The sequence below is a fragment of the Dermacentor variabilis genome, chromosome 8 (genome assembly GCF_050947875.1).
Source record: "Dermacentor variabilis isolate Ectoservices chromosome 8, ASM5094787v1, whole genome shotgun sequence".
Taxonomy (NCBI): Eukaryota; Metazoa; Arthropoda; class Arachnida; order Ixodida; family Ixodidae; genus Dermacentor; species Dermacentor variabilis.
In genome coordinates, this window is record NC_134575.1 from 17,127,371 (window position 1) to 17,141,562 (window position 14,192).

Sequence of the window (14,192 nt, forward strand, 5' to 3'; positions counted from 1 at the left end):
GGTCCCTTTAAAGGCTACAACTGCCAGCACCTTTTGCAGTAGGGGTAGTGTATGCAAACTCGGCTTCACCGTTCAATACTTTGCAAGCAACACTACAAAGGCATTGAGTTCTCTCACTGCTTACATTTTAAACCAACAAATAGTTTAACACCTACAAAAAGAAATATAATATGCATAAAGCAACTCAATGTCGCAAAATATAACGTATTTATTACACGGAAGGCATTGCAGATTTGAATTTATTTACCACCAAAGGAGCGGAACGCTACATTTCTGCAACGAACAACCACAGTGCGACACATGTGCTTGCAACCGAAACATGATATGTCACATACTGAAAGCACAAAGGCGTGCAAATGATACTTGACTTGATGTAACCTATACACCCACACGTAATATATGAAGAATTTATTCCATACAAATCATCGCAGATCAAAGACAATTGTACTGCAATACATGCGCAGCAAAGCTTTCATGACCGCACTACTTACATAGCGTCTGCAGCGTTGCCTGCCAAGCATGAAATGGAGCACACACACACACCCAGACATCAACACTTGCAGAGCACACAAATAACAGCACTGACCTGATATGAGCACGAGTGTGGCGGGGCTTCCGTGGATGTCCACAAACCGCCTCATGCACTGCTTGAGCTTGTCGTCAGCGGCATTCTTGCTCACGGCGTTGATGTGCACCACTGTCACCTGGGCCAGGTTCAATTCTTGCACGACCTCGGGCAGCTCCTTGCGAATGTCGCAGACGCACAAGAATTCGGCCTCCGCATGGCCCCTGAAGAAGAGCTGCCTGATGCGCCCGACTAGCGCAGTGGCCGACTTTCCCCGCGGCACCTGGCAGTTTTCGATGTCCCAGAAAACACCGATGGGAACCTGGCCTTGAATATCTGAAAAACGTCCAATGGCAACGTCACAGTGTCCTTGTGGTCGTTAGTTCATTTTTTACCTTATCTTTATGTACCTATATCACCACATGCATCACAGCAAGGAAGGGATGACAACGATGAAATAGTCAAAGATTGAAGGGACACTAAGGCGAAACAATAAATCAGTTTAGACTAATGAAGCATTGCTTGAGAACCCTGCAGGCAGTCATTAAAAAAAGATTGTTTGATTATTAGATGAGAAAATGAAGGTCTAAGTATCAGTATTTGAATTTCGCGTTGAAACCCCAGCACCGGTACATCAGCGTGACATCAGGGATTCCAAAGTATGTTTTCATATTTGGGCCCCGTTGGCTGAATAAAGGTTCTAGAAACTTGCCATGTTTAATATTTGGTTTCTTTAGAACACACTGTAGTCAATCTGTACCACTATATATAATTAGTAGACCCTAGAAGATTCCATCAAAATAAAAAATGATTTCTTTGGCATCAGTAAATTACCGTTCTACAACACCAAAAACACCACTCTTACAACGATAAGACATTTGGTAAGCCAGAAAAAGCGCAAGAACGAAATACGGGTGGTGACGCCTACTTAAGCTGCCGCACCTGGGGGCTGTGACGTCCTGGATTTTGATGGCATCGTCTAGGGCCTACTAATTATATATAGCGATACAGATTGACTACATTGTGTTCTAAAGGAACCAAATATTAAACATGGCAAGTTTCGGGAACCTTTATTCAACCAACGCGACACAAATGCGAAAACATACTTTGGAATCACTGACGTCACGCTGACGTACCAGTGCTGGGGTTTCGGCGCGAAATGCAAATACTGATACTTAGATCTTCATTTTCTCATCTATTAATCAAACTATTTTTTTGAAATGACTGCCTGCAGGGTTCTCAAACAATGCTTCATTAGTCTAAACTGATTTATTGTTTCACTTTAGTGTCCCTTTAACTCTTTGCGCTTGTGTGCAATAGCCCATGCCAACGTGTGTAAATAATGGGTTATGATCAGCCGTCGACGCACCTGTGCACATTTGCTTGTCTTTCTGTTTGTTGCATCACTTTTCAGAAACTTTTCAAACTGTTGACAATTTTATTTAGCAGCATCCGAGTATGAGGTGAACGCTTCCTAGCAACACACCTGCATGGAATTTTTATGTGTTTTTCGTGGCGCAGTGCACAAAAAGGATGTCGATATTTTCTCCATGTGCGTTTTATATCTCACATAAGTTTAGTGAATCTGAAGATGACTTTAATGCCAAAGAGGTATGTATTCCACCTTGAGATGAGCAGCGAACATATTTGAATGAATACATTCATGAAGAAAGTGACAATGGGTAAGCTCAAGGAAACAGTTTCTGTGGTAATCACCCACCACGTCAATGCTGGCCGGATATTGTACAAGAGCCTCCGAAATGAAGAACATTTTCTTGAATAAATAACCACGGTGAATGGGTCTGCAGGATCGGTGATCTTTCCTGCAAAACCTTCCACCATAAAGATTCGACTCTCTCACCAGACTACATCGACTGCCGCGGAGCTTGCTGCTATTCGTTGTGCACTTCGGGTAATTTCTGAAGAACTACCCAAGAAATGGAGCGTGTTCACTGACTCCAAGGCTGCACTTCATTGTTTGGTTTCTGCCTTACGCCGAGGTCCCCACGAACAACTAGTTCTAGAAATCAGACTGCTGCTTCACCACCTCGTCGAGCAAGGACACGACATCACGTTGCAGTGGATTCCAAGCCACTGTGGCATAATGGGCAATGAACTTGCCGACGCAGCAGCACGATCTGCACATGAGGAGGGCTTGCAAGACTCCATTCCCTTCTCAAGAACAGACGCTGCAACGAAAATTCGTGTGCTTGCAAATGAATCCATCAAAACTTTATGGAACACACCAAGCTTACAGCATACACGTCTACACCGACTGGACCCATCCCTTCGACTTCGACCCCCATCTGGACTCTCTCGACTAGAAACAGCAGTACTTTGCCGACTGTGGCTTGGTGTCGCCTACACAAGATCCTTCGCCTTCCGAGTCGGTCTGGACGACAGCGCGGCTTGCAGACACTGCGGCGGCGAGGAGACCATCGAACACGTGCTCTGCCACTGTCCTCAATACAGCGCGCACCGGCTGTCACTAGCGACCACGTTGGCACGCCTTGACGACAGGCCGCTTTCAGAACAGTCAGTTTTGGAATGCCGACGTGAACTGTCGTCGCAGCAAAAGTCGGTCAAGGCTTTGTTGGCTTTTCTACGTGACAGTGGCCTATTAGAAAGACTATAAGGACCCCATTTCATCCCTTTTCATATTTTTTTTTTCTCACGCTTTTATTTTTGTCACGCTCTTCTTTCCGTCTTTACTTCCCCTTTCCCTTCCCCTAGTGCAGGGTAGCAAACCGGAGGTTTTAAGTCTGGTTAACCTCCCTGCCTTTCTCTCATTTGCATCTCTCTCTCTTCCACATGGCATGTTGCGAAATAGTTCCCAACCGGACAACCACAATGACGGTAAATGCCCATGACTACAAAGCTTTAGCATAATGAACAAACAAGCAAGTATGTTTATCTGTGTGCTTGCAGAAAGAAAAAGAAAGGAAGGTTCTAAACAGGATTGCAGAGATTTACGAGGCCTTTCTCAGGAACGGCTGCCAAGACACATTTTCAATGAGAGGAATCAGCAACTATTATCACAACATACTAATCACAGTGACCTTGCTTTACTTATATACACTTCCTGTCTTTTGCAACCTTATCCCTCGAAGACCCCCCTTTTTTTTGCAACAATTTTTTACTGTTGTTGTCTAATTGACATTAATTAAAACTACAATCATCATTACTGATAAGCTGACAGCCATGCTATTAGTTTTCTGATTATACCTTTTTGTTTCAGTTTTCTTTTTTTCTACATAATCAGATAAGCCTCTTCTGCCTACACATACTTTTTAAAGGCCGACAGTGTTCTGTAAATAAATAATGAAGTACTTTGCAGCACATGGTAGAGTAGTGCAATACATTAGCATATACTGATTTAAGTACAAGAAAGCATATGAATATACTGCAAAGCACAGTATTAATTTTGGATGCAAGTAGAGACAAATTATGAAGTAGAGCTTCTGCACTTGGAAGTTAACTGCAAATGACAGCTAATTGTCACAATTAGAATGAGTAATTTTACCTATCTTGAGAGAACATGTTTGGAGCATGAGGTAATGTGCAAATACAACAAATCAAAAGAACGAGCTGGATCGACTGATAGGGGTTGAAAAGCATGACTGGGAGCCAATGAATTTTCTAAGAACACTTTCAACTCCAAAATTCTTCATGATGGCCATAAGAAAAAGGCTGTGGTCTGTCATTAAGAGGAATTTTGTTGCCTGAAGGAATAATGTTGATTCTTCACTTCGCTTATGGGATTATGACCCTGTGAACAAGCATCTACCGTGACAGGTATCACCTCAATAAGCAATGTCATGACATTCATGTTCTAAAAGACCACTTGAGAAATGAATGTAGAGTGCGTCATAGAACCTGGTAATACTATTCATGCATATCAAATTGCTTTTAACAGAGTTTTCCACACAAAAGGTGCCGCAGTGAGCTTGGCTTTCGCAAGACTGCTTAGCACAATGTGACGGTCAGCTGGGTAATGTGAGAAACCAAGTAGGCAGTGATACACTCCTTTACCAAAGCGGCTACAAGATTATGTAACTTGGCACGGCCTAACCAACCCCTTCGCTCACACATGACTGAAAACCTATGGGAGCACATGACAAACAAGTAGTGCGCTCAGCATAGTGATTACTGCAATACTTTGTCTTTTTTCACGTTCAAAATTACCTTTTCCCACAGGTTAAATAGATAGGAATAAAAAAAAAAAAAACGTGTGGACAAGGAACGTATTGTCGGACGATCACTTGTGATCATCCGTGAAGACCTTCCCAGTTCCAGCCTCTAAGGATACATAATGTTGATCCCGATAAAACGCACTCTACATTGGATCTTGCGAGGACTGCGTGAGAGCACGGCAACACTTAGCATATCCGATCAGATATAAAGGTTCATCGGATAACACTACCTTTCTTGCTGTCCAAGGCCTGCATACTTCATCAAGTTGAGAAAACAGCTGTGGCTGGAATGAGACAAGAAAAACAGCTTTTATGTTGATGTCGTACACCGCTCACCTACGATCACTAAAGTACGCCACAATTAGCAGCATGAATCGCAGGAGAAATCGATGTGCTGGGGCACCTGGAGAAAAATTCGAACGCGTACTCATCATAACGGTCGAGCGGACAAAAGTTGTCGCATTGTCAACGGCCGAAGCACGTTTCGAACGCCAGAGGGGCTTCTGAACGGCAAAATTTATATCGCCCGAATTGCAAGCAGCCTTTGAACGAGCTATAACTCACAGGTGGGACAAGAAAGAAGCATTAAGAAATTGAATTATAGTCTTAAGATCGCTATACACAATATCAACACACAACCAAAGCCGTCGTCACCACGTCACTATAGCTCAGCAGGAACAAGGCGCCTCAATTAGGACTTTGCTGAGAGGATGGCTCAAGCAAAGGCACAAACGAAGAAATCACAAGAAAAAACAGTCACATCTCTTTTGTTTTTGCTCTTCTAAGAACTTCTCTTTGCAATAAGCAATCGATGGTAAACTCCTGCGTGCGGTATCGCTTCTAATCGGGACGGAAAGATGTTAAAAAAGGCAACTTACCGTGGGTGGAATAATGATCCGCTTACAGTGACGACCGCGCACAAGCACGGCGTATGTTTGGCACAACTTGCTGACGAGTGCGCTGCGGACAAAAGATTACCGGACAAAGTCTTTGCCGCAACTGCTACCCCCACAACGTACGCACAGCATCCATTTTGTCACGGACTGGGTTGGTGTCGATACCGGTGCTATGAAATGTCGTTCGCCGCTAAGTACTAATTTGTTAAGCAAAAGTTCAGCAAAGAATCTTCTCATATAAAATATAATCTGAGGAAAATTCACGCAGCTAAGCTGTGTGGTATGAGAGTATACTTGATCGCCAACGTAAACAAGTCAAAAGCGGGAAATTCAAGCTAAGCGTGTTTGTTGGACCGTTACTTAACTTTCCTTTTAGGAACGATAGCTGTAAGAAGTAACATTGTACTGCGTTATCATTTACGTTACGCTAACAAAACTTTCTAATACAGGCTTTCGTTCCACTTTCTGTACAACGGATACTACAGCAGCGTCGACGTTCGAGCGCTTAATCCACGCACTAAGCTGAATGTTATACCCTAACTTCTTCGTAAAAATACGTTAGAAACGTTTTTGTTTGCATGTAAGCTCGTTGTTTTGCATGGGAGTTACTGCATAGGCTCCCTTTGTGGCGCCCTAAAGTGTCGTATATGCTTTCTAAAGGGGGCATAGTGTTAATATAAAAGGGGGCTTGTACACCATTGAGTTTCTCGCTCCACAGTAACTCTAGTTGGATGGCTGGATGCATCGATGAATGGATGGATAAGGCTGAGCCCTTAAATGGTGCGGTGGCACACGCAGCATAGGCGTGGCTAGTAATATATCTTGTACTTTGTTGAGGGTGAAATTTCACACTTGCCTTGATTTTAGCCGCCACTTAGATAACCTCCGTTTGGTTATTTCTACCCGCTTAAAGTCTATTTTGCACTCCACTGTCCCCGAACCCAAATGCCTCGAACAAAAAAAAAAAAAAAAAAAAAAATCAACCCCGTTGCTTTGAACTGTGGGGCGAAGCCCTTTACAGAAAAGTACCAGGGGTACTCAGCAGTTTCGTCGTCCTCACCGCACGCACCGCATAAACGTCCATATCCCTTGGTACTTGACTCGACACGTCTCAGCCCGCAATACTCCCGTCCTCCAGACGACAGAGAGCTTCTTCTAGAATTACTGCAGATATTTTCATGTAGCTATTTCCTGCTCGAAAGTTCTGCACGTTCCCAGTTTGCAGTCGAAGAAAGCGACCTCTGGAGGAACATGGCAAACTGTAAATCATAGATCACTGGCTTCCCGCCAACTTGGATCACTAAATTGTGTGCATGGTATGCTGGACAGAGAGCATCGGGATGCTGTGCTATGGGAACCGGGTTCGAGACCAACTGACGGACGAACTTGGGTCGCCGGGTGTGGGACACTGGGCGTGTGCCGCTCTTCACTGAACTAAGAGAGAGAGAGAGAGAGAGAGAAAGAGAGAAACATTTATTTGGACCATCGAGGTCATTGCTCTTGAGGTCGAGCGGGTGGTGTCCTCATTCCAGGACTCCACTGGCCATGGCACTGAATCTCTTCGACGCCAACTTAGGTCACTGAATAGGCGGTACTGCCGCTCGTCAATGACAAGAGAGAGAGAAACGTTTATTAAACGAAATAGTGTCCCGAGCGAGGCCGGGTATCGCCCTAAGGTGGGAGGGCTTCTTAGTCCAGGAACCCTCTGGCTTCGACTGCCCACTTGGCCCTGGCGACGAGTTGTCGTTGGTCTTCCAGGTCCCCGAGGGTTAGCTCGGCCTCCCACGTTTCGAATAGGTCGTTTGCTTCTATTGCTCGTTTTGCGTGCGTTTCTGGTTGCATTTCGCTGCCTTCCTGCCACGGGCATTCCAGGAGCAAGTGCGCCAGAGTGTCGGGTACGTTGCAAAGTGGGCAGAGGTAGCCGTGGAGCGTCGGGTAGAGGCGATGCATTATCGTTCCGTGCGTGTATGTGTTACTTTGCAGGCGTCTAAGGATTAGACTTTCTTCTCTGTCGAGTTTAGGGTGCAGTGGAGGGTACACTCGACGCTCGAGCCTGTAATGTTGCAATATGGCCGAATAGTTGGTGGGTACGACCTCCGCCTCTTCTGTCACGGGTGCGAGAGCGCGTGGGAAGAGGGGAGCCCGGCTGACGTGCTCGCGGGCAGTGGTGTGGGCCGCTTCGTTCCCCTCTAGTCCCTCGTGTCCGGGTACCCACGTTACGCAGGTGTACGGGAGCGGAGTGCTTCGTCTTTTTAGTATCTTGAGTGCATCGGCCGAGATGCGGCCCCTCAAGAAGTTTCTGCAGGCGGCCTGAGAGTCGGTGAATATAACCGCTGCGTCTGTGCATGTGGTGGTGACGAGAGCGATTGCCGCTGCTTCAGCCGCTTCCGGGTTGCGTGCCTTGATGGTTGCCGATGCTAGTTCGGAGCCTTGGGAGTCTACGACGCTCAGAGCGTACGCGTTTCGATGCGGATACTTGGCCGCGTCGGTTTAGCGGGCATTCGGGTCATGCTTGAAACGAACTTCGTTTGGTGGCGTTGGCTCTAGCATGTCTTCTACTCTTGTGATATACGGGGTGCATGTTGCGCGGGACACGTGCAATGCAAATGCACTCTCGATCGTCCAGTGGTATTCGCTCTTTCTTGTCCGTGTCTGCGACATACGTCTCGCTGTAGTTTAGGTGTCGCAGTACTGATCTCCCTGTGGGCGTGAGCTTGAGTCGTTCCAGCTGGCTGTTCTTGTGCGCTTCGGCGAGCTCTTGCCACGTGTTGTGGACGCCCATCTTAAGGAGACGGGATGTAGAGGCCATGGCGGGGAGTCCCAGGGCGACTTTGATTGCCTTCCTTATCATGATGTTCAGCTTTTCTATTTCAGCGTTCTTTAAAGCCAGGTACGGCGTGCCGTATGTGATGCGGCTGGTGAGGAGCGCTTGTATTATTCTTAGAGTGTCTTGCTCCTTGAGCCCGCTTCTTTGGCTTGAGATCCGTTTGACCAGGTGCGTTAGTTGCGAAAGGGTGCGTTCTAGTCTCGGTAGGCTGGCAGCTCCCGATCCGTCTTTGTGGATGTGGAGTCCGAGTATTCGCATGGTGTCGACTTTCGGAATTGTTGTCCCGTTGACAAAAAAAAAAAAACCTGTAAAATGTTCTCGGCGCCGAGAGGAATCGAACCCACATCACAGATATTTAGACAATCCTGTCTGAATATACATTCGCGACTGCGCAGCATCTCCGGAGGGGAGCGCTAAAGATGAGCCCGGCCGCATACACTGCTCATAGAATGACTCGTCATGGCGGTGACAGTATACGGTGTGTCGCTGAATTGCCTCAACGCTAATCGGCGTACCGTCGACATTCATCGTGAGATGGGTTCCGCAGGATTTTTTTTTCTTTTTTTCAAATATGCGATAGCACGTGTAGAGAGTGCTTCAGCGAAGATCTGATGACTTAAGTTACAGGGTTCGGAAACTCCAGACCAGTGATAGGCATCAGGAATTGCCCGATAAGCGTCAATATGTGATTAAAAATTACGAAAATTCGCTAATTAACTTTCTTTGTTCTTGACCTTAAGCGTCGTATTCTGGTGGAATAATTGAAGTCAGTAAGTGCTCAAGGTATAACCTTTTATATTTGCATGAATCTCTGCCCAGCACCTGGCTTCAAGAAATGCGGACGTGAGATGCACAGAGAAATGAACTGCTGTTCAAGTTAACCATTTTCTGCAGAGAATTTCGCACACTTTCCCGCTCTTGCACTTTATATCCATTTACTGATTATAAAACAGTCTAGGCTAGCTAACCCAGTAAAACAAACAACGCGATTTATCGCCTGACTGTAACATATATATATATATATATATATATATATATATATATATATATATATATATATATATATATTATTGTTGACAGCTCGCCCAAGGACGATGAGTCGATCTCAGTCGATCTCAGCGTGCTTTCAGTTGACTATGACTGAAACGATTCCAATGAAATTTGTTGCACTTAATAAAGTTAAAGGGCCTGCTGAAAGTCGCAAACGACCGTCATACATTGTTGCACCCGTGGTTGGGGGCCCGACGACGCAAGAGAGAGAGAGAAAGGGAGAGAGCCGGCGAACTGACGAGGGGCGCCCCACGGCTAGAGTGTACTAGAACATCTTTCTAGTACACTCTACCACGGCACCACGTCCCGGCCGGGCCCTCAACCTGATCCGTTCCACCGGCTTTTCGGCGAACCGCCTGCAGAGTGCGAGGCGCCGGCGCCCCCGACAGGGACGAAGGCGTCGGTGCGGCCAACAGAGAACGCGGACTTTGTGTTTATGCTCTCTTTCCTTTCTTCGATCTGTCTTTTGTAAAATAAACCGGTCTCGAAACGGATCCTAACGAGTGATCCTTCGAGGCTCCTGCGCGCGCGGCCGACGCCGTCCAGCTTAGTTAGCCCAGTGGTCCAAGAGCGAGTCAGCCCAGCGGCGCGAGCCATTCACAGGGCCAATTTATGGCCCTTTAGTGTTTACAGAAAGTGCGATAAATCGATGTTTGAAAAGAAATTGAAGTACGAAGTTTACAAATTATTAACAGCACGTAAAACGGATATTCCAGTTCTCTGAACTACATCAGTTACAGAGCACCTAAAGTGGACAAATGCGATATCTGAAGTTTACAACTTACTTTAAATTGTTGCAATGTTTACGATGAATTTGCAAACGTCGTCCCACAAATCGGTGGTACCATATCCAGGGCGCTTATGGCGCAGCCTATTGGGGGCGAGGACTTACGGAGTCGCCATCTGTCGGAAGCGCCTCCCTTGCGTAGAACGAGGGACCACGCGGCGGGCTCCTCATAGGTTTCGCTTACGGCGCTCCATAAAAACACCAAGCGGCAGCCCTCCTGGGCATTTATGTAAGTACTCTCAAAACGAGGGAAGTTTTTGACTGTCGATATATTAATCTTTGGCAAACTGAAATCACAGGATCGTTTACAGACGCTATCTCTTTATCGAATACGTACAGTGAACTCCACTGCGCGCGGTCGCTGCGATTGAGTCTCCCGAACCGGCTCCTTGCATGAAAGGTAGGCAAACGCTGAGGGTGCCGCAGCACATGAGCATCTGAAAGTACACTAGCAACTATTGTTGCGTGGACACTATCAGAACTGTTCAAAAATAATTTCGTTATAGAGACTTCAAAGCCTATGGCGACTGTGATGTGCCGTCGCGACGATTCAATCTTTTTTTTTTTTTGTCTTCTAAATTCTTGGTAATTTCAATATTATTTCTCAAGTTGCGTCGCACTGTATGTTTATCGGTCTTCTCAGCGTGCGATTTCCCTCCGCTTGTTTTTCGTAATTCAGTGCATTAACTCATAACACAAACATGACCATTGCCATGCCTTTTTTATTGTTCGCCATACCGCTCCGTTTCCGTTCCAGTGAACTTGCCAGTATCTAGCATCAACAAGTTCATAGACCAAACCGTCATGACATTAGCCGGGTAGCGGGCGCGGGCGAGCGTCTCAGTGCGCGTTTTTTGCTACTCAGCGAACATCGCAGTCCCGACGCCATATCAGAAATATTCCTAGCGTCTGTGCTTGCTGCATACCCGAGTTGTAGCCGATGGCTGTCTGCCCGTTCTAAGTTTCGCGAGCCAAGCTTCACGCAGCTCCTTATTCTGCGGCTGCATGTGAATAAGGCTGACACCGGGCTCCATTGCGTACGTCCGGCACTGTGGCACCGAGCAGTAGCCTACAATGCTTTACGTCTCCAAAGGCAGCCACTACCTATTATAGTACTTTCAAATGTTGTCAAGCAGACACCCAAGGCGGTAAAGCCTCGCCACTTAACAAGAACCGCAGCGCAGCTTGGACTTTAAACTTTCGTGTTCAGCTCCCTTCGGCGATTCAGAAGCAGCCGACGCGGCCGCTGCGTCCACGTGATCCCTCATGCCACGTCACCCCGACGGTGGCGCCAGCGTTTCCAGTGGTGGAGCTCGTCCCCAATACTAAAGCGTCGGGTTGCTGTTCTTGAGGAACCCTTGTGACGTCAGTGCGATTCCGCTCAGCATGGGAGAAATTTAAGGGATCTTTTTTCGTCATTGTGGAGCGGCACATTCCTGTAGTGGCACATACCCAGTTACCCAAGTTGGCATCGAAGAGGTTCATTGAAGAAGAAGTATTTTAATGATTGGAAAATGTAGAGAGGTCGGCCGGATAATGGAGCATCTGGCCTGCTACTCTACGTAAGGGAAGGGGAAGAGGGGAAGAAAAAGGGTCACAATGGGGGATGATAATGGGAGGAACGAGGCGAAGGACACATTACACAACTGGTATCACAGGCGTGAGTCCAGGCCCGTGTCACCTAGGAAACGTGAAAGTGCACGCATTGTCTCTGTCGTCTGCCAACTCTGTGGCCATGCGCCTAGCAAGAGGTCCTCCGAGGTTCATTGAAGACATGCACAGACCGAGTGGCGCACGCACATAGTGCTCCAAGACGGCGTCATAGAGTTTTCTCGAACAGCGGTGCCTAAACCCAGTCCCGCATCTACAATGACCTATGTCGACGTGAAAGAGGTTCGCTGAAGAGCGGCACGTATATGTACACATTGCCACGTACTCAGTGGCTCAACTTTGTCCGACTGTTGGTTTCGAACCCTGTTACCACAGCGCAGTAGCCCGATGTGCTAACCATTCCAACACGGACTACTCAGCGACCCAGATAGACGGGAAAACGGTTAGGTACACCCATCCATCCATCCATACATACATACATACATACATACATACATACATACATACATACATACATACATACATACATACATACATACATACATACATACATACATACATACATACATACATACATACATACGTACGTACACACATACATACATACATAGCTAGATAGCCCCCTCAGAAAGTTCGTAAATTACCTAAAGAATGCTAACTCATTAATAATATTGCATCTGAACAAAGTCTTCGTTTCATTTTTATTTTCTTATACCAGGCATCACTCATTGTCGTCAGGGGAGGCCTCCCTAGCAGTATTAAATATGCGAATAGCATTCTTGGCATTATCAGACGAGTTTTCTTTCCGGATATGTCTAGCTATCCCATCAAAACTGCTGGCCGATCCTGAATATAGTCCTGTCTAAAAATGCGGGCCGATCGTGAAGGCAAAGCCGGCTAAAAATGTGGGCCGATCCTGAATATAGTGTAATCTGAGAATGTGGGCCGGTCCGGAACATTGTGCAGTCTAAAAACGTGGGCTGTTACCGAAGGCAGATCCGTCTAAAAAAATGTGGGCCGTTCACCTGGGTATGTGCCCCTGGGTATGAGCCGCTCTTCAATGGACCTCTTCGGCGCCAGCTTGGGTATGTGCCGCACTGTGTGTTCCTGCAGCCACTTGGGCGTTCGTCGCTGGGTCAGTGCCACCCTTAAACGCGCCTCTCAACGCCAACTTCGGTCGTTGGGCTTGCGCGAACTTCACGGCGGCGCCGCCAGATGGCGTAGCGCGGCCAGAAGGAAGCATGAGGGAGGAGCCAGGCCGTAGTGCAGGCCTCATACGTGCCGCGGTGTGGCTGCTCGCGTACTTCGACAGTCATCGTAGATTAGCTTTGCGTGAGTTTTTTGCCACCCCATACACTCTACATAAGGTTGAGGTTGCAGCTTGATGACATATCTAAGGCGGACAAAATTGACGTATCAAAATGTAATTTATGAGTGCGACTTTTGCAATATCCTTGTAAACATAGTAAACTTCCACGTAATTTATTCAATTTCGAATTAATCTGCTTAAGGTTCTTTAACAGATGCAGTATCTGTGCCTCGAGCGACCAGTTGTGCGGCAATTTTGCATGCATTCGCGGGCTTCTTTCACGCTCGGAGAAATGAACACTTCTATGCAGCCCTTATTGAGCAACGGGAAGCTGTATTGGGAGTTTTTCATGATGCTCTACAATTTTCTCGTTGACACTTTTCATCTGATTATAATATTTGACAAGTTGATTAATTAATTAAGACTAATCATGTAATCAGGCAGAATAAAAGAAATACTCTGAGCAAGCGACGGCAAGTAACGTGACCTTGGTTCTGTCCAGATACGTGGCATTTGCATACTTCGCAATCTTGGTGCATGATAGTTGGGACACTCTGTATACCATGGAAACTGCCTAACGAACTCGTAAGGCAGGCACAAACAACGTCACAACAAAAAACTTTAGCTCGGGGGTTCCTCTCTAAACATGGGAACGAAGAAAAAGTTCTCGACAATCAGCGCACCAATTTTGACGAAATTGGTTGCATTAAAAAAAAAAGTAAGAATGTGCTGACTGTAGGAAGCGGATTTTTTTATCTATGTGGTTTCTGTTTGATAAAAATTCTAGAAAATCGCATTTAAAAGAAACATATAAAGGTTACAACTCTCTACATCAGCAATTAACCCTTTAACAGGCAGCTCAACGATATTGTTGACCTTACAAAGTATATCTGGAAGCACTATACAAGACCAAATATTTGTCTGTGACTTTCAATTTACTTTAATTTATGCACC

The 14,192-nt window shown here is 46.3% G+C and overlaps 1 protein-coding gene across 2 annotated transcripts in view; it reads right to left on the bottom strand.

The window, feature by feature from the left end:
- Positions 1-5,813, bottom strand: part of Marf1 (meiosis regulator and mRNA stability factor 1-like protein) — a 64,532-nt gene extending 58,719 nt beyond the window's left edge. For both annotated transcript variants that reach the window (XM_075701277.1, XM_075701276.1), the window contains exons 1-3: positions 5,637-5,813; positions 4,989-5,042; positions 587-901 (exon numbers count right to left, since the gene is read on the bottom strand). In XM_075701277.1, coding sequence (XP_075557392.1) covers positions 587-901; positions 4,989-5,013 — 340 coding nt within the window. In that variant the 5' untranslated portion in view covers positions 5,014-5,042; positions 5,637-5,813. The remainder of the gene's footprint in view (positions 1-586; positions 902-4,988; positions 5,043-5,636) is intronic.
- Positions 5,814-14,192: the final 8,379 nt, after the last annotated feature.